We start from the raw sequence: 20,855 nt of genomic DNA, 5'->3' as shown, positions 1-20,855 counted from the left end.
GCATCTAATCCCAGCTACCCTGGGACACATGAAGACTTGTCCTGGTCTTCTATCTGGCAGGACTGGGCCCTGCTCTCTACCCTGTTTGGGGGCTGACAGCATGGAGAGGGGTTTGTGGCTCATGGCGGATGAGAATCTGGGGGCAGTGAATGGGCATGAGTGGATACCTACATGTATCTAGCTGCCCACATGGGAGACCTCATCTTCTTCATCATGATTGAAACCATCCTCTCCTTCAGCTGGTGCTGACCACTACCCACCCATCTGCCCTCACATCCATCCATCTATCTACCCATCCATCCATCCACCCATCCACCTATCCATCCATCAACGCATTCATCTTCCGATCCATCTAGCCATTCTTGTGACCTTCCATGTGCCAAGCCTTGCTCTTGGCACTAGGAAATGTTGCCATGAACAAGACAGGCCCTGCTCCACCCCAGTCCTAGGTTGAAGTGGGCGGAGGTAATCAAGCAATCAGCCAAGCAGGGTTCATAGGACTCCTGTGTTGAGTGCCTCCAAGGAAAGGCAAGGAGTTTTGGCTCAGGGCCCATTTAGGGATTCTAAATGAAGGGTGGCCTTGCCCTCGGAAACCTGGGCACCAGCTGCAGGTTCACTTTGTGCTCTATACTCATTGGAGGACATGATACTTTAAGAAGAAATGGTCAATATTTATAGAAAATAAATGTTAGGAAGCCGTTAGTAGCCCTGTGACAATCTGGAGTTTGACTGTGTAAATAAAGCCCCAGCCTGGGATCAGACACCACCTGGGTGTCTGTGCCCTTGTGTGCCCACACACTGCCAGCCTTTCCATCCCCGTGAGCAAAGTCACTATGGTCTCAGGTCCTTGGCATGCCTTGGCAGCCTGTGCCCTTGAGGAACCCAGGACACTTGTGTCTGAATGACCTCAGGCGGCCAGAATGAGCAGTCTTGCACAACTCTCACATCTTGGGAAAATAAATGTGATTCCTAACCTGTTGCCTTGAATTCCTGGAACCAGGGTGTTTATTTTATGTAGTATACCACAGAAACCGTTCTGTTGACTTCAGAACCTTCTAGCATCTAAACTGTAACTCTCAGTGAAATGTTCTCCAGTGTCGATGACCCAGAATACCCCAGGGAAGGAAGACTAGCATTCCACAGGGAGGAAACATTCTCCGCATCTCGGGTCACCATCTTGAGAACTGAATGCCTGCTTTTGGGGATTTAGAGACCTTAATTCCACCACGGAAATGATCCTCTGTTTGCTCAGGTGCAAGGTCTGCCAAAGGAGCCAGTGACCCCTGGTGCCGTATCATGCACCCAAGGGCAGACTGAGGGAAGCCTGGGGGTTCACTGGGTTTGATACCTGGGTCTCCCACTCCAGGCAAAGGAACATCCCAAACCATCCAGCGTTAGTATGTGAGGCATCAGTGGGTGAATATTCATTTCCAGTTAACCCTCAGGGGCAGCCTGTGCTTAAGCTCTTCCTGGTTGGCAAGTGAAGAGGGTAGATATAGGGGATTTAGGCAAGAATGTCCTGTGGCGGCTCCTTGTAATCATGGCCGATAAATAAGTATTTACTGAGGATCTACTCTGTGCCAGGCACTGTACATAAAAAGTAGGTCATTTTATTATTATATCTATTTTAGGAAAAGTATGTCTCCAAGGTGGTCATTCAGCTAGTGCATGGTTGGGTCAGGCAGAGTGTCGGTTGAGCTGCTGTAACAAAGACCCACACTAGAACTAGTTTCAATGAGACAGATTATTTCTTCCTTAAGGAAAGTATGGGTTGGGGTCCAGGGCTCCCCTTCTGGGCGGGGCTCTGCACCTGCTTTGGTCTGGCCCAGAGACCCGTTGGCTTCCCCAACTCAACCCTGACTTTAGATCAACGTATGTGCTTCCAGAATGGAAATTCAGTTACAAGTGACCTTTGGGAGGAGCTGGATGGTCAGAGCTTTTATGTCTCTTGGTGGTGGCTGCTGGAGCCATGAGTGCATCTTCCCCATTTGGTTACAGCCACATATGGGTCCAGGTTTCTCAGCTGCTGGGCCCAACTAAGGATCCTGCCTGCAAGGAGGGGTCCCTGCCTGCCCTCTGCTGAGTCCAGTGCCTACATTAGCCGACCCTGGCTCATGGAGCACAAGGTGCAGTCACTCCCTGTGCTTTCGAGAACCCAGGCCCCTGTCAGGGCCTCTTTGGAAGGCTTCCAGGTGGCCAGCTGAAAACGAGGAGACAGGGGTCGCGGTCCCTGAGAGTACATTTTCTGAGCCACGCTCCCCTTCGTGCAGGTGCTCAGAAGGAAAAATAAGTAAGGACTGGAGCTTCCAGTTTGGAATTTTTCAATCATCCGAACATTGTTCTTGGCAGGGAATAATTTAAAACAAACAGCTATTATGGGTTACATTTTTAGACCAGTTAGAAATGGGGACTCCACCACCATCGTATTCTTTGATCACCCCGATCATTTGGTTTTTCTTTTTCCCAGTTATCCACCTTGTGCTAAGTAACCAGGGAGGGTGCCTCTTGGGATTTGCATCTGCTAAATATACGTCAAAATGCCTGTTCCAGATCTCTCAGGCAGAGTGAAGAGGAGGTGCCCCAGGAGGGAGCCGCGCTCCGGCTACCATGGAGCTTAAGGGGTCTAGACAGCTATGAGATACCCAGACTCTCAAAAAGAAAGAAGCAAAGAAAAAGCGTGTGTTTGGGATTTGGGATGTGTCTGTTCCATATGCGTGCAGCTGAGAAAGCTTTAGTTTAAAATAAGTGGTGTTTGGCAAGAAGTCGTGCTGTGTGCTGACAAATTGATTGTGCTCTTTTACTTAGATAAAAATGAAAATCCATGAGGCATTTTGCTTGCTTTCTTCTTGATGATTAAAAGCGTCTACTTGGCTCCATGCAGAGAAAGCCCTGGAAGATTTATACGAGACACCTGTGTGGTACTGATCACAGGCCTTCAGGCTGGAGTGCAGCGATGCTTCATGGTATTCGAAATGCCAGGTCTCAGGAGGGCATTTGGAAAGGCCTTGGTAAGGGTCTCTGTGCCAGGCCTGGGTGGGACTGTTGAGTAGGGATCTTTAAATTTTAATAAATGACTTGCCTTTAGCCACTCACTATTCACATCAAAGGGCTCCATTTCCTGTGAGGCAGACCATAACCTATTTCAGCCCAGGGAGAAATTTGGTAAATGCATGTTAGAGTACAGCCACCAGCTAGCCCCTGATGGGTCGGGTCGTTAATCTCTCCCTTCACTTGCTGGTCAAATGGTTTCGTGCTTGGCTCTGTGCTGGGTGCCCGGATGCTGGGGAACGAGACGGCCTGGTCCTTGCCTGCTGCACCGCAGGGCCGGCCCCGTTTGGACTCCTGTCCTGTTGGCTTCAGGACTCGCCTCCGTGTAGGTCCCAGCACAGGAATGTGCTATGAAACGCAACTCTAACACCCCGTTAAAGCCAAGCATTTACTCCTGGACACCGGAGACTTTGAGACTCTCCCTTAAAGGAGCAACAGATTTGTTTGGACAAAAGAAGTGTAAACAGGATCCTGGTGAATAACTTTTCTCATGGGCGCTCCTGCTTTAATCAATCGTATTTTTATTGGTGATCTCATAAGTGTCTAGACTGTCCCAGGCTCCACAGGGGAGGTGCAGGGGGTGGTGGAGAGAGAATTTACAGCTTAGTTTAGAGGCAAAGCTAACTCTTGGGACAGCAGCAGAGACAGGAGGCGGCACATCAGCTGTGTGTGTGCAGAACCCATGTCTGCAGGGCTGCAAGGCTCGGGCAGAGGGGCGTCTGAGCCACTCTCCTGGCTGGCTCCACCCGGGCAGGACAGTGCCCAGTTGACAGCTAGCCCTGGGTGGCCACACTTTTCTAGGCCTTATCTCTTGGAGGCTGGAGCCTCTGGACTCAGAAGGTGGAGCAGCCCAGACCTGAGGGAACAGAAGGACCCTTAGGCCATCGGGACACCCAGGTTACAGGACTGCCATCGTGTGATGTCATCCGCCTCCTGTGCTCCCAGGTCCTTGTCTGCTGTGGAACCCTAGAAGCTGAGGGATGAAGAGCAGTTGTTCTGCTGTCAGCAGGAGCTGAGATTCAACTCCAGCACTGCCTCTCACCAGCTCCACTTCCCAGGCCTCATTTTGAAGCATCTAGAATATGGGCTGGTGCCTGTGTGTAGGGCAGTTGTGAGCCTGAGACAAGACATGTGATGCCCATCACGGTGCCTGGCACACAGCAAGCCCCCGGTCATGCTAGCTGCTCTCTGGGTGTTATTATGATTACCAGGTGGCAGAGTGGAAGGCCACTGTCTGGTCCAGAACCTGTCTCTAAAAAAGCTCTTTCTGCCAAACTCCATAAAAAGCCATGTTTAAAAATCCATGCTGGCTTCTCTAGAGCCCCGGGCCTCGCCTCCCGGCTTGTGTGGAACATGGGCAGTAGGTAGCTCTGTGGGCCTGGGAATGTGCCCCTTTTCCCTCATTAGCAACCCCACCCCCTCATGACACTAAGACCAGGCTAAACCAAGATGGAAGGAGTTGACGTAGTTTGATGTTTAATCACCAAAGACCCAAGTTGGGTTCCAGCAGGCCGAACCCACTGTACTCTGCTCCAAGGAACAGCAATCTGGGTGTGGTCCTGGGGCCGGCTGGGGTTACTGGAGGCTTATCTTAGAGACGGCTCTCGGCACAGAATAACAGTCTCAAGCACCCCGACCTCTGCATCCCAAGAATGAGGGCCAAGGGCAGTGTCTCAAAAGACAGGCTTGGTTTCAGAGTGAGAGTGGCTTCTTGGCATAGCATTGAGCAAGAACAGGGACACCCTGAGGTAAAGCGCCTCCCCGGTGTGTGCAGCTAAGCTTGGCCGAGTCCTGTGGGGGATGTGCGTCAAGAGCGGGTGGCTGGGGGCTTGGGATCTTGAGACCTCGGGACTTTTGGGAGACACTCACTGCCCCCACCTTCCCAGGCCTTCACGTCTCGGCTGCTTTTGGCCCACGCAGCTGTGAGCCTCCCTAGGTCCTGGCCAGTGGCCCAGGAAGAAACGGGGCCACCTCGTCAGGGCTGGGCAGGACAGCCAGGTCTGGGCAGGACAGCCAGGTCTGCGTAGAAGCTGCTATTTGCCTTGGCCCTGGCTTGCCCTCCACTTCCTGGCCCCGCCCTGCTGTGGCTTGTGCTCTATTAGCTCATAGCTCCAGGTGAAGCCAGGCCGGCCCTGGAAGGCAAGGTGGGCCCCGCCTCTGAGCACCCTCCCCTCCTGCTCTGTTCCCTGCAGGCCAGGGCGGCTTGCAGAGGGTGGGTAGGACCTTGTCATGTGAGGGTCACTTGGAATGCTTGAAGAGAGACCGAGGCATGGAAAGGGGCAGGACCACCTCCAGGCTTCCCAGCAGACTCTGCCAGGCCCCTCTGTGCCCAGGCTTGTGGGAAATGCTGGAGGTGCAAGAGGGAGGCAGCTGGTGGGCTTAAAGACCCCAGAAGTGACAGACTCTTCTTGGGGTTCTGACGTCTCCAGTCCCACCAGCTCACAATCTGGAACCATCAAACTAGGAAGTGGCCACTTTTAAGCTCCCCTTGTTTGTCAGCCTCATTTTATAAAGGGAGAAAGCAGGACCCCAGGGAGTGAGCTGTGGCCAGGGTCACACCAAGTCAGAGGTAGAGCTAGAGGCAACTTCCCGTGCCCTGGCCCAGCCCCAGGCCTGCTGTGGTTTTCAGAAAGCAGGGAGCTCGCAGGGTCCACGTTCAGGTCACCTCGCTCTAGGGGTCCTGAGGGCCCTGGGCTCACGCGTTGCAGCTCCAAGTGCAGTAAACAGCCCTGTCCAGCCTCCTCGGCCCAGGCATCCGCGGGGGCCCCCGCGCTGCCCTGGAACAGAAGCTACCTAAGGCGCAACGCTACATCAACTGGTGCTTTAGGAGATCTTCTTCCTGGCAAACTGATCAGAAGAGGATGTCGAGGGAACGTGGGCCTGAGATTGGGAGGCATCTGGCTTCCCCCAGCCCCATCCCATTGATTCATTTGTTCTTTTGCTCATTCTTCATTCTTCATGTATAACTGCACTCCTGCCTGGGCGAGGTGCTGTTCCAGGTGTGGACACAGTGGTGAATTAGACCCCACACTGACGCATTGCCGGATCACCTGGGAAGGATGAGAGGTCACAGATGCCTTCCCCAAGATTGGTGCAGTTGGTCTGGGCGCCACCTGGGAGCTGCAGTTTCTAAAATGGCCCACATCTGCACACAAATCCCTTTTCAAGGAGAAAAGAGGCTATAGGAAGAATGTCCTCCTGAGCAGATGGTGTTCCTGGGATGGTGAGAGCAAGGTATACACAAGGACAGGCTTGGGCCACTGAGCAGAGGGCAGCAGTCGCCATCAGCCCAGAATGTCCCAGGTGCCTGACACGCGGCAGGCGGCCCTAGACCTCTGGAAGGTTTCGGTTAGGCCATGCAGGGCAAAACACAGAGACCCGAGCACCTACCCGTGCCCAGTCCCTACCCCCAGCAGGATATCCGGTGGTCACAGTCCTCTGCTTTCCAGGCTCTCCAGTGATTCTGCAGCTGTGCTTTTGAAACAGTTGCTTTCTCTGGTTTGAAAAAGTTTCAACATCCACAAAAATAGAAGCCAGCGCAGGTCACGCACCGGTGTGCTTCCTCTGTCCCCAGCATTTAAAGAACAAACCCCGATGGCCCAGGAGCCTTTTCTGCCCTGGGCTGTCAGTCCTCTTGCTGCTGATGCAGGCTCGAGGTTTGCCGCCAAGGCACCAGGCTTTGGGTGAGAGCCCAGGGCTTCAGGTCTCTCATTTAGCCATGTCAAGTAGAGATCTGGGCCTGGAACTTGGGTTCCGATTGTCCCCAGGCCTCCCCAGTGTGCCAGGCCTATTCCAGCTGTGGCCTGTGCTATACCTGGACCCACCTGCCACGTGGCTGTGGCCATTCCCGCCATCTGCCCTACACTACTCCTCCACTCACTGGCCAGATTCTTCATCCCATCCTCCATTCAAAATAAGGGAGAGGAGCCAGGGGCGGAAACCATGCCTGGTAATCCCAATGAGATGGGAGGATCACAAGTTCCAGGCCAGCCTGGGCCACTGGGCAAGACCCTGTCTCAAAAATAAAAAGGGCTGGGGACGGAGTTCAGTGGTAGAGCGCTACTGGGCTCAAGCCCCAGTGCCACACGCACAAACACAAAGACACGGGAAAGGTCACTGCCTGACTCTGGGGTCCCTTTTGCTGCAGAGGGCCTGTGGTGATGTCACACCTCCAGCTTCTCCCCAGACTCCGAGGACACCTCTTTGACTGCACAGATCAAGCCAGAGTCCTGGAGCCTCATCAGAGAGGCCGCTGGCCTGGGCCCCACTAGCCCCTGCAGCCCACCCCTCCTCTGCCTTCTCCAGACCCATGGCAGCGCCTTCTCCCCCAAGCCTGCTGCCTAGCAGCCGGGCTCAGCCTCCCCCCAGCTCCGTGGTTTTGACATGCGGCTTGTCCAGGTGCCACCGGCCTTGTAAGACGTGGGCTTTATGTTTGGAGGCAGCAGAAAGAAATATGTGACAAGCCCAAGACATTCAGTCAAACTAGAGACCAGAATGAGGGGACAAGAGGCAGACAGGAAGATGGGGTTTGGTTTGGGTGTGTGTGTGTAACGTGCCATATGTCATTTTTATTCACATAAAAACATCTTTCTTAAAGTAATCGGAACCCACTCAGCTGTTGCTAACCAAATACCAAATGTTTCCCTTTTCCTCTCCTGTGCCTTCCAAGAGGCGGCTGGTGAGGAATTGCCCATGTCCACGATGCTATCTCGCCTTTCGAACGTCACAGAGCTCTTTCCTCAGAGCAAACACCCAGTTGTTTTTTCCAGCTCTGGCAGGGATTTTTAAGAAGGGGCTGATTGCACGTCTTCCTTTCTGCGTATTGTTTCAGCCTGGCATGTGGCGGCGTGGACGCTGTGGGCTGGCCCCGGCTACTCACATCCCCCTGCATTGCCTTGAGATCCTTCAGGAACACCCCCCACAGTCACCTGGTGTTTTAGAGAAACGAAGTGAAATAAAATAAAACGAAAGAGGCTTCCAGTTGGTCAAGAGATGGCCGCAGGGGTCACTTTGGAACCCCTCCCCTTTTACCATAAACATGTGGTTTCACTTCCAAGGGCTCCGGTGTTAGCATTTCCATTTCCTCAGGAAGCCGCATTTCGTCCCTGCTCTTATTTCTGAAATGGAACGTAGGTTTTCATTGGCCCAAGTTCAAGGAGTGCCTGGGGCCATGGTGAGCACAGTTGCAGGCAGGTCTCAGTCATGGTCACCCTCCCCACGTGGCCAGCCTGGGCTGCTCCTTAGGCCCGCTCTGGAGAGCCTCGTGGGCGGTGGGGCTGTGCTGGGGGCTTGTGGCCACCCGAGGGAAGCCATGCTGCCCCTTCTGGTGGGAAGCTCTGGTTGCCCTCCAAGCGACACATACCACAGACTCTTAATTAAGAAAGTATGTTCCCATTCCGTGTCACTGGAAAAGAATGAAAACAATGACAGCATTTATTTATCTTCACTGTCAATATCATTCCTGCTTCTGAGTCTACTGGGGGCTCTGGGTCTTGAAGGAATTGCCTGGGTTGTGAGATCTTAACCTCAGGCATGTGCTGTTTGGGACACAGGCGGCTTCTTGGCTGGGGGGGGGGTGTACTCGATGCAAGGCAGAGAAGGCCAGCAGAGCCCCGCCCTGCCCTCCCAGAACCTGGAGTCCAGTGGTCAGGGACAGTGGGGGGCTCTGCCCTTCAGTGCTGGTGGGAGGCCCTTTTCATTTTTACATCCCATCATCCTTTTGAATCTTCAGAGAAATAAAAGCCATCATTTTTGAGCCTTGTAGAGAGGAGTCAGCTCTCCAAGGGGCCGCTGATGTCAGAGCTTGTAGCGCCCTCACACGTCCTCCAGCCCCGGCTGGCGGTGGGCAGCTGGGCCGGAGGAGGAGGTTGCCCCAGGCTGTGCTGCAACCCAGGCTCCCCCACTCAGTGGTGGCAGGTTGCCCGTGGAGCTGAATGATTCTGTCCTGTGCACCAGGGTGTCTACCGTAGGGCTGGTCTCTACCCACTTGTTATCATAGTAACCCCAGCCGTGAAAACCAAAGGTACATTGCCCCGATTGCCCCCAGCTGAGAACCTCTGAGCCCAAGCAGAGCTGGGATTCAGAACCCAGCCGGTGCCAGCTGGTGGGGTGGGGGAGGCCTCAGCTACCTCCAGGCTGGGAGGGTGGGAGTGCTTGGTGTTTGGTGTTTCTGAGATGTTCTAGTAATCAACTGTGATCACACACCTTCCAGAAATTCCACCCGGATCCAGCTTCACAGTGGAGGCAGAGGATAAGAATTCCTTGAGAGTGCTGCTGGGGCAGGCCGTGGGGCCTCTAGTGGAGCCCTTCACTGTGTGCAAGGCCTGTAGGTTGTCATTTTGGCCTCCTAAGGTCAGAGACCTTATTAGTCACACTTTGGTTCCAAGTGACTGAAACCCCAATCAAACTAGCTTAAGGAGAAAAGGAAATCTGTTGGCTGATCTAGGTGAAAAGTCCAAGGGTGGATCTCTGGCTTCAGGAATGGCTGTTTCCAGGCCTCAGACATCACTGGGACCCTGCTCCTCTTCATTCTCTAGCAGGTTCTGCCCACATGACCATGAGATAAGGACCAGCCCCTCCAGGATATGTGGCCCTAGGAGTTTAAGACCTCAGAGAAAGAAAACCCGGGTTTCCTCAGAGTGTTAATAAGAGGTCAGGGACAGACCTGGGTCCTGTACCTCTCTGAGGTTGAGGTTGCCTTCACCCAAAGAATTGACACGTTAGGAGGAGTGACTCTTCTAAGAAAGGAACAGGAGTCAAAACCAACCTGTGTTTCCAGAGCAGCACTGCCTTTCCTGGGCTCAGGGAGCCGCGTAGTCGCGCTCCAGCCCCCTGACAGGCTGTGGCGCCCAGGGGTGTGATCACCAGACTCGTCTCATCCAGCAGGTTTCAGGCTCACCTGGAAGGTGTGAGCCGAGTGAGTTACAGAAGTGACAATTCATGATGAGCTGGAAACGTCGGAAACGTGGTCCTTTCCCATGGAGTTGGGAAAGCACTGCTTCGCACCCCAGGGCGCGCTGAACCGGCCTGCAGGGCCCGCCGGTGGATGCAGGTGCAGCAGGTCTGAAAGACCCCAGCCCTGCTTCTCCAGTGACTCCCGGTGACGCTGACACAGCCCTCCCCAGGGCAGTGCTGCTCTAGAAGAGTGCACAGTTAGGATTCTCTCCTGTAGTGGGGGAAACCAGCTCAGAATTCAGGGGACACGACTTCCATTTTTTTTTCTTTCCCATTGGTCACAACTCCGTCAAAGTACTGTTACTTACCTATAGTAGAATTCACCAACTTTAACCATAGAGTTAAATTACTTTTGAAAAATATGTACAGCCATATTACCACCAAAACGTTTTTATCACCCCAAGAAGTTCCTTTATGCCTCTGTTCCCTTGTGCCCATCCTTATCCTGTCCCCTGTAGCCACTGGGACTGAGTTCTGTCACTACAGGTTTGCCTTTTCTAGAATTTCTGATGAGTGGAACTTACCAGTTTGTGTCTCTTCTTTGACTTGGCGTGCTGTTTCTGGGATTCATCCGCATTGTGTGTATCCGTGACTCACGTTTTCTAACCAGCGAGTGGTGTTCCATCGTATCAGTGCCACCCTTTGTTTCTCCATTCGCCAGTGGTTGGACATTTGGGTTCTTTCCAGAGGTCCCTTGACTTTGAAGGGCCTGGGCTCCACCTGACTTGAACCTGGGCTTTCTGACTTCAGTCCTGGTTTCCTTTGTGGTTGACCACAGCCTCAGGCCACATGGACACTTCGACCCTCAGAAGCTCCTCCCTGCTCCTTCAAGGCAGCTGGGGTTCCCTGGGCCCAAGAAGGAGAAAGACTGAATCAGGACCAGGGGTCCAAGGGCCCAGGAGAGGCAGGGATCAGCATGCAAGCCCAATGTGGCTCTCCATCTGCTTTTGTAAATAAAGTTTTATTGAACACGGCCATGCCCATAGACAATTTACGTTCTGTCACGGAGGCTTTCATTGCAGGAGTTGTGACAGAGACCATAAGGCCTCTAAAGGCTAACGGGTTTACCACTAGGACTTTACGGGAATTTTTGCAGACCTTGCCATAGATCCAGGAATCCCCATGGGGCTGGACAGAAGCAGAGCTTTGGGATCCTGGTTAAAGCTGAGCTCCAAAGGTGACCTTTGCAGCAGGTCTAAAGGGGCAATCTGGGCAATGCGCAGCCATCTTTGGTTTTCACGGCTGGGGTTACTATGATAACAAGTGGGTAGAGACCAGCCATACCGTAGGCACCCCCCAGGGCACAGGACAGTCCCGGTCAATACAGAGTCACTCAGCTCCTCGTGGCAGTTTGACCCAAATCCCTCCAATCATTTGCCCTTATGAAGTTAGCACCCAAGAACCTCTTCAGGGTGTGAAGGGGCTTAGAGATTGCTACTCCAACTCCCCTGTGTTATAGATGAAGAAACCGAGGACTCTCAGGTGACACAGAATCCACAGCAGGGCTGAGACCATCCTTGGCAATCGCCCGAGGTCAGCAGCCTACTGAGAGAACAGATGGGGAGTCCCCCCTCCGCCCCCCATTGCCAGGTGACGCGACCAGGGTAGGGCCCCTGGTCTCATTGCGCCCTCTGTTGGCTGGCAGTGTGGCCAGCATCATACTGTACCTGGGAAAAGCAGAGAAGGAAGTGACCTGGCCCTGCCCTGCGTTGCCTGCGGTGAGTCTTGTTGCCAAGGACAGTTATTTGCTGACCCCTCCCTCAACACGGCTTGCTGATGCCTGCCTCCGTGCCTCACCTCCCATCCCCAAGACACCTACCACTTTCTCTGCATTTTCCTTAAGCCACTCTGGAAGGTCTACTTGGTGGCACCCTGCACTGTTCAAGCCCTACCCCGAGTTCAAGAAGAGAACCTTAAAAATTAAAGGAGACTTCTATATTGATAAGCAAGAGACCTGGGAGGAGAGTTGAATAAATTAAGGGCCCAAAAGAACAAAGAATGATTTGTGGATACTTGAGGCAGAGAACCTGGTGCTCCCTCCTCTAGACAGCTTCTTTCTGGCTTAGAGGGAACACCAATGAGGTACATGGCCGGCAGCAGGATTTCTATGTTCTAGCAGAGCCTGTGGTGTGTGTGTGTGTGTGTGTGTACAGTGAGTATACAGCACTCAGTGCCTGTGTGGGCAGCACCCCAGGTTCTCCCCTCCTGAGAGAGAGATTGGGAGACGATGGCTTCTGTTTTTCTGGGCCTGTGCTTTGCAGCCCCGTAGCCACACCCAGGAGCAGGGTGGTGGTCAGCCCCTTGCAGCCTGCATTTCAGAGCATGGCCAGCTCCTGCTAAGGCAGATCAGAAAGGGTCTCCCCCAGGGACGTGCTGTAGAGCTCCACATGCTTCTGACTTTCCAGAAGTGACCTGGCCATCAGGTTTGCTGTTGCCACACCAAGAACTTATTTTTGGTGCCCCGCCCCCATCACCTTGATCATTCCCAAACACTCTCTCCCGGGGTGCATCTACTTCAACTGCAAACATTGTACTTGGGTTTGGTGCTGTTGTGGGTGCTTCCTAGGAAGACGAGCCCGTGTGCCACACAGTGATGCAGCCTGTAATGCCAGTGACTCTGGAGGCTGAGGCAGGAGGATCACAAATTCAAGGACAGCCTGGGCAACTCTCACACAAGGGCGGGGGATACAGCGGAGTGGTAAAGCACCGCTGCATTCAGTTCCCAGTACATTAACAGAAGGAGTATGAGGAGGAGGTGGGGGAGAAGGATCAGGAGAAGGGGAAAGATGGAGAAGGAAAACCCATTTATCTTTAAGACTGAGAGGGGAAAAATACCAACTCTGAAAAGATGACTACTGGGCTAGGGTTGTGGCTCGGTGGTAGAACACTTGCCTAGCGCATTTGAGGAACTAGATTCGATCCTCAGCACCACATAAAGATAAATAAACAAACTAAAAAAAAAATATTATGTCCATCTCAAAACATTTTTTAAAAGATGGTTACTAATCCTTTTATTCCTTCCTGGGCTTCCGGTACGTGGCTTTCCTGCCTGGGATGCCCCGTGCTGTTGGAGAGGCACAGAACCATTGCTGACAGCTTGTGTGGGGATCACATGGTGTTTACTGTGCAAGTTTATGACAGCCTTGTTTCCATACTGACGGCCAATGCCATATGGAGAGGGAAGACTTGTGTTAGATGAACTCGGAAGGAATCACAACATGCTACGGGAAATCTCACCATTGCTTTTGGAAATGGGGCGAGGGGTTAGCTTAGCTTGCTCAATTACACACGAGGTTCTGTGCTCTCCCCCCTAAGAGAATAAAACTGACGTTGGTCCAGAGCACTTGACTTTGGTTCCGTGTTTGTGCTGGGAAAGCTCCTTACTGCCAAAGGCCGCGAAGGCTTGTTTTCCTCCCATCGGGGGATCGGGTGCAGTGGGAGGCGGTAGGAGGGCAGGCTGTGCTGCAGGGCCTCATGCTAACAAGTGCAGGCTGCAGACCTGTCACAGGCCACCGTGACCAGGTTCCCTCCTGTGGCTGACAATGACACTCATCTAACGTGACATTTTATAACTGTCACTTGGGATCTTGTCTGCTCGCCCACACACTCCCCTGCTGCCCTTTGCAGCAGCAGCCCCCCTCACCCCCACCCCAGGAGAACCTGGCAGGCGACAAGGCTAAATGCTCGCTGGAGTGGCTATTTGTGAACCATCTGTGCTTGGAGCGTGGCGCCTGGGCCCGTGGTTGAAGGGCAGAGTTGAGGCAGTAGTCCAACACTAGTTTGAGCCACCAAGCTACTGGAGAAGGGCCAGGGGCAGCGTGACAGGGGCGGGGCACTTGGCAAGTGGCTCACCCCTGTTGATCAAAGCATCCACTTGAGAGAATGTGACTGTCGAGTGCCCTTTTCTGCCTACGAAACTCAGAACCTGCGAGTTCCTACACAGGGCCCCTGCCCGCAGGCGGTTTACCCATGAAGGACAAGCGTGTGCCCAGTCACTGCTCTTTCCATTCCAACAGAGAGACCCTGCTGCCGCTGGCTGAGGCAGCATCCCTATCAGTACACGGCCCAGCTGCCCAGGGCTGGCCTCAGGCAGGGCCGGCCTCAGGCAGGGCTGCCTCCAGGTCTCCTCTCTGCTCAGCGGTTGCCCTGCTCCTTCAGTCTCCATGGGTTCTTGCTGCCTGGGGGAAAGGACAATCTGACCAGCTCGGGGAAGTTCTGGCAAAAGCCCTGCAAGGACTCCAGGACCCACTCAGTTTCTCCCTCAGGGTCTGACACTCTAGGGGCCTCTGATTGGCTGAGTCTCCAGGTCATCCTTGATCTTGTCATTGTGACTGGGAGGTTGAAGACTCTGATTGGCTGGTGTTGATCATGTGCTCATCCTTGACCCTATCACAGCTCCAGGAACGAGGACTCTGATTGGTTCAGGTTGAGTCACATGTCCATCTTCCAAGGCTTGAAGGCATCAGTTCCTCTGGAACCAGAAGACCTGGGTGGCGTGTGTTCAGACTTGGGCAGAAAATGCTCCTTTACAAAAGGGAGATAGAACAGACGAAAAGCACCCCACATCCAGGATGATAAGGGGTGGGGTTTATTGAGCATTTTCTGTGTGCCAGGCTCTGTCTGAGGACTTGCTGGACATTGTCGTATTCAATCCCCATGACAGTCCCAGGAGACGGGTACTGTTACTCTACCCAGCCTGCAGATGAGGACGGCGAGGGTGGGCAGGGGCAAGTGTAGAGTCAGTGGCCCAAGATCACACTGCTCAGTGGTGGGGCTGGGACTCGAACCCTGGTGACGGAGCTCCAGGGCCTGCACCTGGCCACCCCAGGATCCCCCCACCCTACCACAGTAATAGCTCCATGTCCTGTGAGCAGACTCCACGTCCTGTGAGCTGGACACTGTGGTGGGGTCCAGCTCTTCTCGTTGGTTCTCTGTCTCCAGAGAAACCCTTTCTAAGGGATGCTGACCGGTTCCTCTGTGCCCAGCCAGGATGTAGTCCTTCCTTCCCACCAGTGGCTCTCCTAAAGCCGAGTCAGATTTGAAGGCCCATTGTTTAGGGCTTGGGAGGGTCTGAGGCAGCAGGTCTTAGTAAGTGCTGTGAGCATCTTTCTGGCCAGGGAAAACTTCTTGCAAAAAGTCTTAGTAACACTGCAGGAAGAGACAGAAAGGACCCATGTCCCAACTCCAAACATGTGATTTTGGTTTTCAGAAGAGGAAAATCACCCAGAGAGGTTGAGTGAGTTGTTAGAAGTAACACAGCAGATGATAGCTAGCACTCCAGTCTCTAGGTCTTGCAGCTGAGAGTTTTGCAGTATTTCCTCCTCAGAACCCTCTTGGCTACTGAATGACTGAGAGCAGCTGACTTCCTGTCTCCATGCCTCTAGCTCCTTTGCTAGAATGCAGGGTTTTCATAATTTGAAGGATTCTGAGAGTGGGCTTTGTTCCAATTGGGTAAAATTATTATTTTTCTTTTCTTTCTTTCTTTCTTTTTTTTTTACTGTGTCCACTAGGATGCTTTGAATTAGGAGTAATTTGAAATTTTTTCAAACTGCCCTAAACAAAGAAAATATGTTGCCTTATAAATAAGCTTTTCAGATGTGGTTTGGGCTGCAGGCATGGTTTGATCTAGAGGCCTGTAACATCACCAGGGGACCCAGTCTGCTATTGCCATTTTCCTGGCTCTTCCAGAGGTCAACCTCTTCCTCACAGCAGCTTCCTCTAAGGTGTCAGTGCACGGCCGCAGCCCTGGCCCCACTCTCCCCACACTCAGGCCCAGAGCACCAGAGCTTCCCTGTCCTGGTTTCCCACACAGTCTGCAGATTGTCACATGTCTGTCACCTTACCCAGTTGCCAGGATGAGGGCCTGTGTTAGCTGATTGGCCAACCAGGGGACCGAGCTGTAGTCTCCAGAACCATTGGCATCTCCATACAGAAATGCGGTTATTGGGAAGGTGGAGTGGATGGGAGCTGGGTGGTGACTGGCACCTTTCTCCGCCCTGACTTTGTCCCTCTGGGTCCACAGAGTTCATGGTCACCTTGCTCCACGGGGCTGGGGCTGGAGATGAAGGTGGGGTGAGGGGCGGCCTGCCTGGCCTCTCGGGTCTCACCACTCTCCCTCTTGCCTCCAGACAGAGATTACTGCGGCCTGTGCGACAGGCAGCCCATCGGGAGGCTGCTTTTCCGGCAGTTCTGCGAAACCAGGCCTGGGCTGGAGGGCTACATTCAGTTCCTGGACTCGGTGGTAAGTCCCTGCTCCTGGCTGGGGTGGCCCCTGCGTCCTCTGTGACCAGAGATCATTTTTTTTGCTGAGAGAGAGAGCGAGTGAGCACTCATGGTTTAGAAGGCCCAACAATAAACTCCACTGCTCAAGAAACCGGGAAGCTGGGCCGTCCCCAACACCCCTGGGGTAGCGCGGGGACTCTGGGCCCTTCCCCCACCGAGAGCCTTTGACAAGGGCGAGGCTGAAGGCTTTGGTCACTGGCTGGGGTCAGCTTTCCCACAGAGTGTGAGCCCCTGGGCTCCGGGCTTCCACTTGGCTCCAGCCCAGGTCTCCAGGTGAGCGCTGTGGCGTGGCACCCAGACTCAGGTGGCCAGCCTCCTGTTGTCTGGCTTCGCTGCCGTCACCGATTTGTTTAACAAATGCCTTGATCTGCAGGAGCTTTAAGGGCAGGGGGTGGAAATGTCACAGCCCTTGTCCAGAGAAGGCTGGCCCCTTGGCTGAGCCACTTGCCCTGTGGGTCTCTGGCTGAGGCAGGAGAGGGGTGGGAGGCGAGGAATGGGTCACCTGGCACCCCCTCCTAGGGGCAGGGCCCAGGTCTGCCCCCATGCTGTCCCTGGCTGCAGCTGTCCCCTCCCCGTCTCCGTCTTGGGAGTGGCCCCCGTTTGTGAGCCTCTTCAGGGTCTTCACGTGGCTCTCTAGACCCACAGGCCACCTGCCCACTGGACATCTCCACCAGAACCCTGTAGGCACCCCTGAGGCAGCACCCCGTCACCCAAACTGTTGGCGCTGTCTGGGACCCGCCTCCCTCCCCCTTCCCCACGGTCAAGGACCCTGTGCTTGGCTCCTGACCTCCAGGCCAGTCCCCCCCCCCCAGCTTGCCCCGTCCTAGTGCAGCTCTGGAGCGTCCGGCATGAGTGACCACCCCAGCCGAGGGTCGGAGCACTGGGCAGTCTTAAAAGGTACCAGCGCCAGAGCCGAAGCCCAGACTAATGAATTTGGATCTCTGGGGGTGGGGCTTAGTGTTTTTATAACTTTTTATTATGGAAAATTTCAAGCTATAAAAAGTAAAAGCCAGCCGAATGCGCCCTTCACCCCGCTTCCACAGGGATGCGCTCAGGGCCAATTTGTCGCCCCACCTCCACCCTCCCCTCAGCGGCACCTTGTAGCAGGTCTCAGATGCGCTGTTATTTCGCCTGGAGCTTTTCAGTATGCATCTCCAACGTCATCAGACACTAGTGGTCAAATCCCGACTTTCTTGTGCATCTTACAAAATCGTGTTTTAACTGCTGGGGGAGACCATCGGGGTAGGCCCCACACGCCGTGATTGGCAGTCTTTTTCCTGACTGTCTCCAGTCTCCCCAGTAACGGCCTCCCACCGTGATGGGTTTCTGTTCCTCCAGAGCTGCCCCCCCCCGCCCGTCATTTAATAAGCTTCTCAGTATTTCTTGTAAATTGCTTAGTTGGATCTAGGAACTTGATCAGATTCAGTTTCCCTTTTCGGGATGTGCGTGTGCAACTGACTTTGTAAATGTCTTTGTGTCCTTCCCTTGGGAACCGACTAAAACCGTCTGTGTTTTCCTTTGTGAGGTGTTGCAGGGCCAGGGTTGTGGCTCAGTGGTAGAGAGCTTACCTAGCATGTGCGAGGTACTGGTTTTGATTCTCAGCACCACATAAAAATAAATAAAGTTATTGTGTCCAACTACAACTAAAAAAATTTTTTTTAAATAAAATAAATATGAATATATATATAATAAAAAATAATGAAAATTTAAAAATATATAAAAAAATAAAATAAAATAAATAAATCTGTTGATTAACGAGGGGTTACAAAGTGGCGGAATTTTAATTCCCTCGTTTCTTGTCCACTGGCTAACTTCCTTTGACGGCTGTTCGGTTAGCCAGCAGTCCAGTTTACAGAGCAAGTGACGCTTGATTCTTTTCCTGCATTTATGTTTTTAAGATCCCAGCTGGGCTCTGACGGGAGGACCGGGAGTTTGACCAAGGGCTCTCCACATGCTGGATGAGCATCACCGCACCATCATCCTTGTCCTTCCCTGTCCTTCCTGCCCTTGTGGTTGGCCAGCGGGGGCCCCTCAGGTGGGCTTCTGAGTCCTTGGCAGCTCCTTGCCGTCTGGCTCAGCAGTCTTCTGGGCTCTTCTCGTACCACCGACCATGGGTTCAACGAGGATCCTCGTCCCTTTCCTGGAAGACAGTACTTGGAGACCCAGCGTGGTGCTTATCACCACTAGCTTGACCACAGTTTCTAGCAGAGATTGCCATTTTTCCAATCTCCCAGGACTTTAATGTGTGTCTGTGTTGGGAAGCACTGACATCCAGGATGAGGCCCGGGTCTTGAGGATGACTCAGTAGAGCTGCTGCCACTGGGCCCTTGCCCACCCTTCACCCCCAGCCTCCATGGGAGTCTCTGTGACCTCTGGTTCTGGCCTGACCTGAGCTCCGTCTTGCAGTCTACTGTGAGCCTCTTGGCCTGAGCTGTGTCAACCCTCCCCCTGCCTGAGATGCCTCCCCAGGGTCCTCCTGCCTGGCACACGCCTGCTTACCCTCTGTACCCTGCTCCCAGAGCTTTCCCCACTGCCCTCTCCCACTCCTGCTCTGGGCGCCAACCTACAGCACACACCTGCGCCATGCTCTCCCGCCACGCTGGTAGAGTGGGGAACAGTGGAGGGTGCAGGCTCTGGAGATGGCTGCCAGCTCTCGGGGGACCAGGGGTGGGGGTCAGCTGCCGTGCCTCGTGTCTCTGTCTGCAGGTGGGGGTGTGGTGGGGTGTGATCCTGTTGCCGGGGCTCACACAGTGTCCACACAGGGTCGTGTTGCTCAGAGCACACTCGGTGAGCCGAGCTGTGGAGCACTCCGCTTGTGTGCTTGTCTCTGGCAGGAGCCAGAAATCTTTTGGGGCTCAGATGTGACCCAGGGTCCCTGAGTTCACAACACTGTACCCAATAGGTGGTTGACCAAAAGTTAGGAACTTCAGCCTAGTGGGATCTGGTGACTTGCCCAGAGTCACAGACTAAGGGGCAGAGGGGCCTGGAATCCAGTCCCAAGACCTTTCCTCCACACCTGGCTGCCCTGAGGCCAGTGGGTTTCTAAGTCTGTGGTGGAGTAGCTCCTTGTTAAGGGGGACCCACCGGGACCCTCCTGAAAAGTGAACCTCAGCCCCCAGTGGGTCTGTCCAGTGATGCAGTGGTCTCCCCAGACTGGGTTTCTTCAAACAAGAGCCAGCGTCTGGAAAGGCAAGCCTCTGCCTCTGTCCTCAGTCCTGCCCCAGTGGAGGGGCCAGGAGGCCACTGGGTTGTCTGCGTTGTTTGAGAGCTGTTAGCCTTCATCTCTGTGGGGGTCTTTGTGGCCATCACACTAGGGGACTGCTGGCCAAGATTGCATCGAGGGTTCCTGCGTGGCCCATCTCACAGCTACCTGGCCTCTTCACAGCCCAAGAGGCCTGGCGAACCCTGGACAGCTCTTGGTCTCAGTTCCCTTTTTCCAGGGGTCACAGAACATGGGGCCATTCAAAGCCTTCACTTGGCAGGACAAGAAGCCCCAGGACCAGGCTCCTCACCATTTTCTTAGCCTCTTATTCATTCAGCAAAAGTGCTCTCTGCAGACTGGTTCCAGTCCTTGGGATAAATCGGTGAATAAAATGGACCAAGCTCTCTGCCTTTGTGTCGTTGATGTTCTAGCCAGGAAGGGGCAGGCTGGACGTGATAAGCCAATGATAGAGCATGTTGGAGAGTGATAGATGAGAGCAGGTGACGGGGGTGGGAGTGTGGGCACGGGGCCTGTTGTATTATTCAGTAGGCAACATTTGGCCGAAGACGAGAAGGAGTCGGAAGAGCTGGCATGGGGTGGAAGGGCATTGCAGGCAGGGATCAGCCTGTGCAAAGGCCTGCAGATAAGAGTGTCCGTGGCTGGAGCCTCGGGGGCAAGGGCACAGGAGGTGGGTGGGAGAGGCATGGATTGTCTAAGACTTGGGCCTTTGCTGAACTGTGGCTTTTACTCTGAGTCACATGAGGAGTCACAGAGGGTCTTCAACAAAGCAGCATGCTGTGCACCTGACTTGGATGCTTAAAGGATCCCTGTTTTCCACAACGGAAACAGGCTTTGGGGACAGAAGTGGAACCAGGGCCATCTGCCAGGAGGCTGTTGTAGCAACGCAGGTGAGAGTGAATGGTGGCCGAGCCAGCATGGAAGTGGTTGGACTGGGGACGTGTTTTGAAGGCAGAATTCCCAGTATTCCTGAAGGATTGGGGATGAGAGGACAAGTTCACTGTTCTGACCCGAGTGCCTGTAAGGAAGGATTAAGGACAGACTGCAGTAAGGACAGGCTGGGGCAAGACCACGCTGGGGGCAAGAACAGGAGCTTCGCTCTCTGCCGAGCTTCCTCGGTGCCCTGCTGAAGAGCCCTCGCAGGGTGGTGTTCAGGGCAGGGGGTGTCCAAGCCTGGAGCTGGCGAGGAAGGTCTGCGTCGGGAACACCCGGCCGCTGAACTCACCCTGGAGATGGACACGTGGTGCAGGCCAGGGACTGACGCTGGCCCAAGGGCCGCTCCCCATCTGGGAAGTTGGGGCGGCGGCAGCTCTGGGACCTGTCTGGAGAGTTGATGAGGCAGAGCCGGTGA

The 20,855-nt window shown here is 54.0% G+C and overlaps 1 protein-coding gene across 5 annotated transcripts in view; it reads left to right on the top strand.

The window, feature by feature from the left end:
• Grk5 (G protein-coupled receptor kinase 5) overlaps nt 1-20,855 on the top strand; it is a 225,049-nt gene that overhangs the window by 145,056 nt on the left and 59,138 nt on the right. For all 5 annotated transcript variants that reach the window (XM_078040881.1, XM_078040778.1, XM_078040825.1 and 2 more), the window contains one exon: nt 16,131-16,243. In XM_078040881.1, coding sequence (XP_077897007.1) covers nt 16,131-16,243 — 113 coding nt within the window. The remainder of the gene's footprint in view (nt 1-16,130; nt 16,244-20,855) is intronic.

Source organism: Ictidomys tridecemlineatus, chromosome 1 (genome assembly GCF_052094955.1).
Source record: "Ictidomys tridecemlineatus isolate mIctTri1 chromosome 1, mIctTri1.hap1, whole genome shotgun sequence".
Lineage (NCBI taxonomy): Eukaryota > Metazoa > Chordata > Mammalia > Rodentia > Sciuridae > Ictidomys > Ictidomys tridecemlineatus.
Note: the sequence above shows the minus strand (reverse complement) of the source record. Positions and strands in the feature narration are given on the sequence as shown.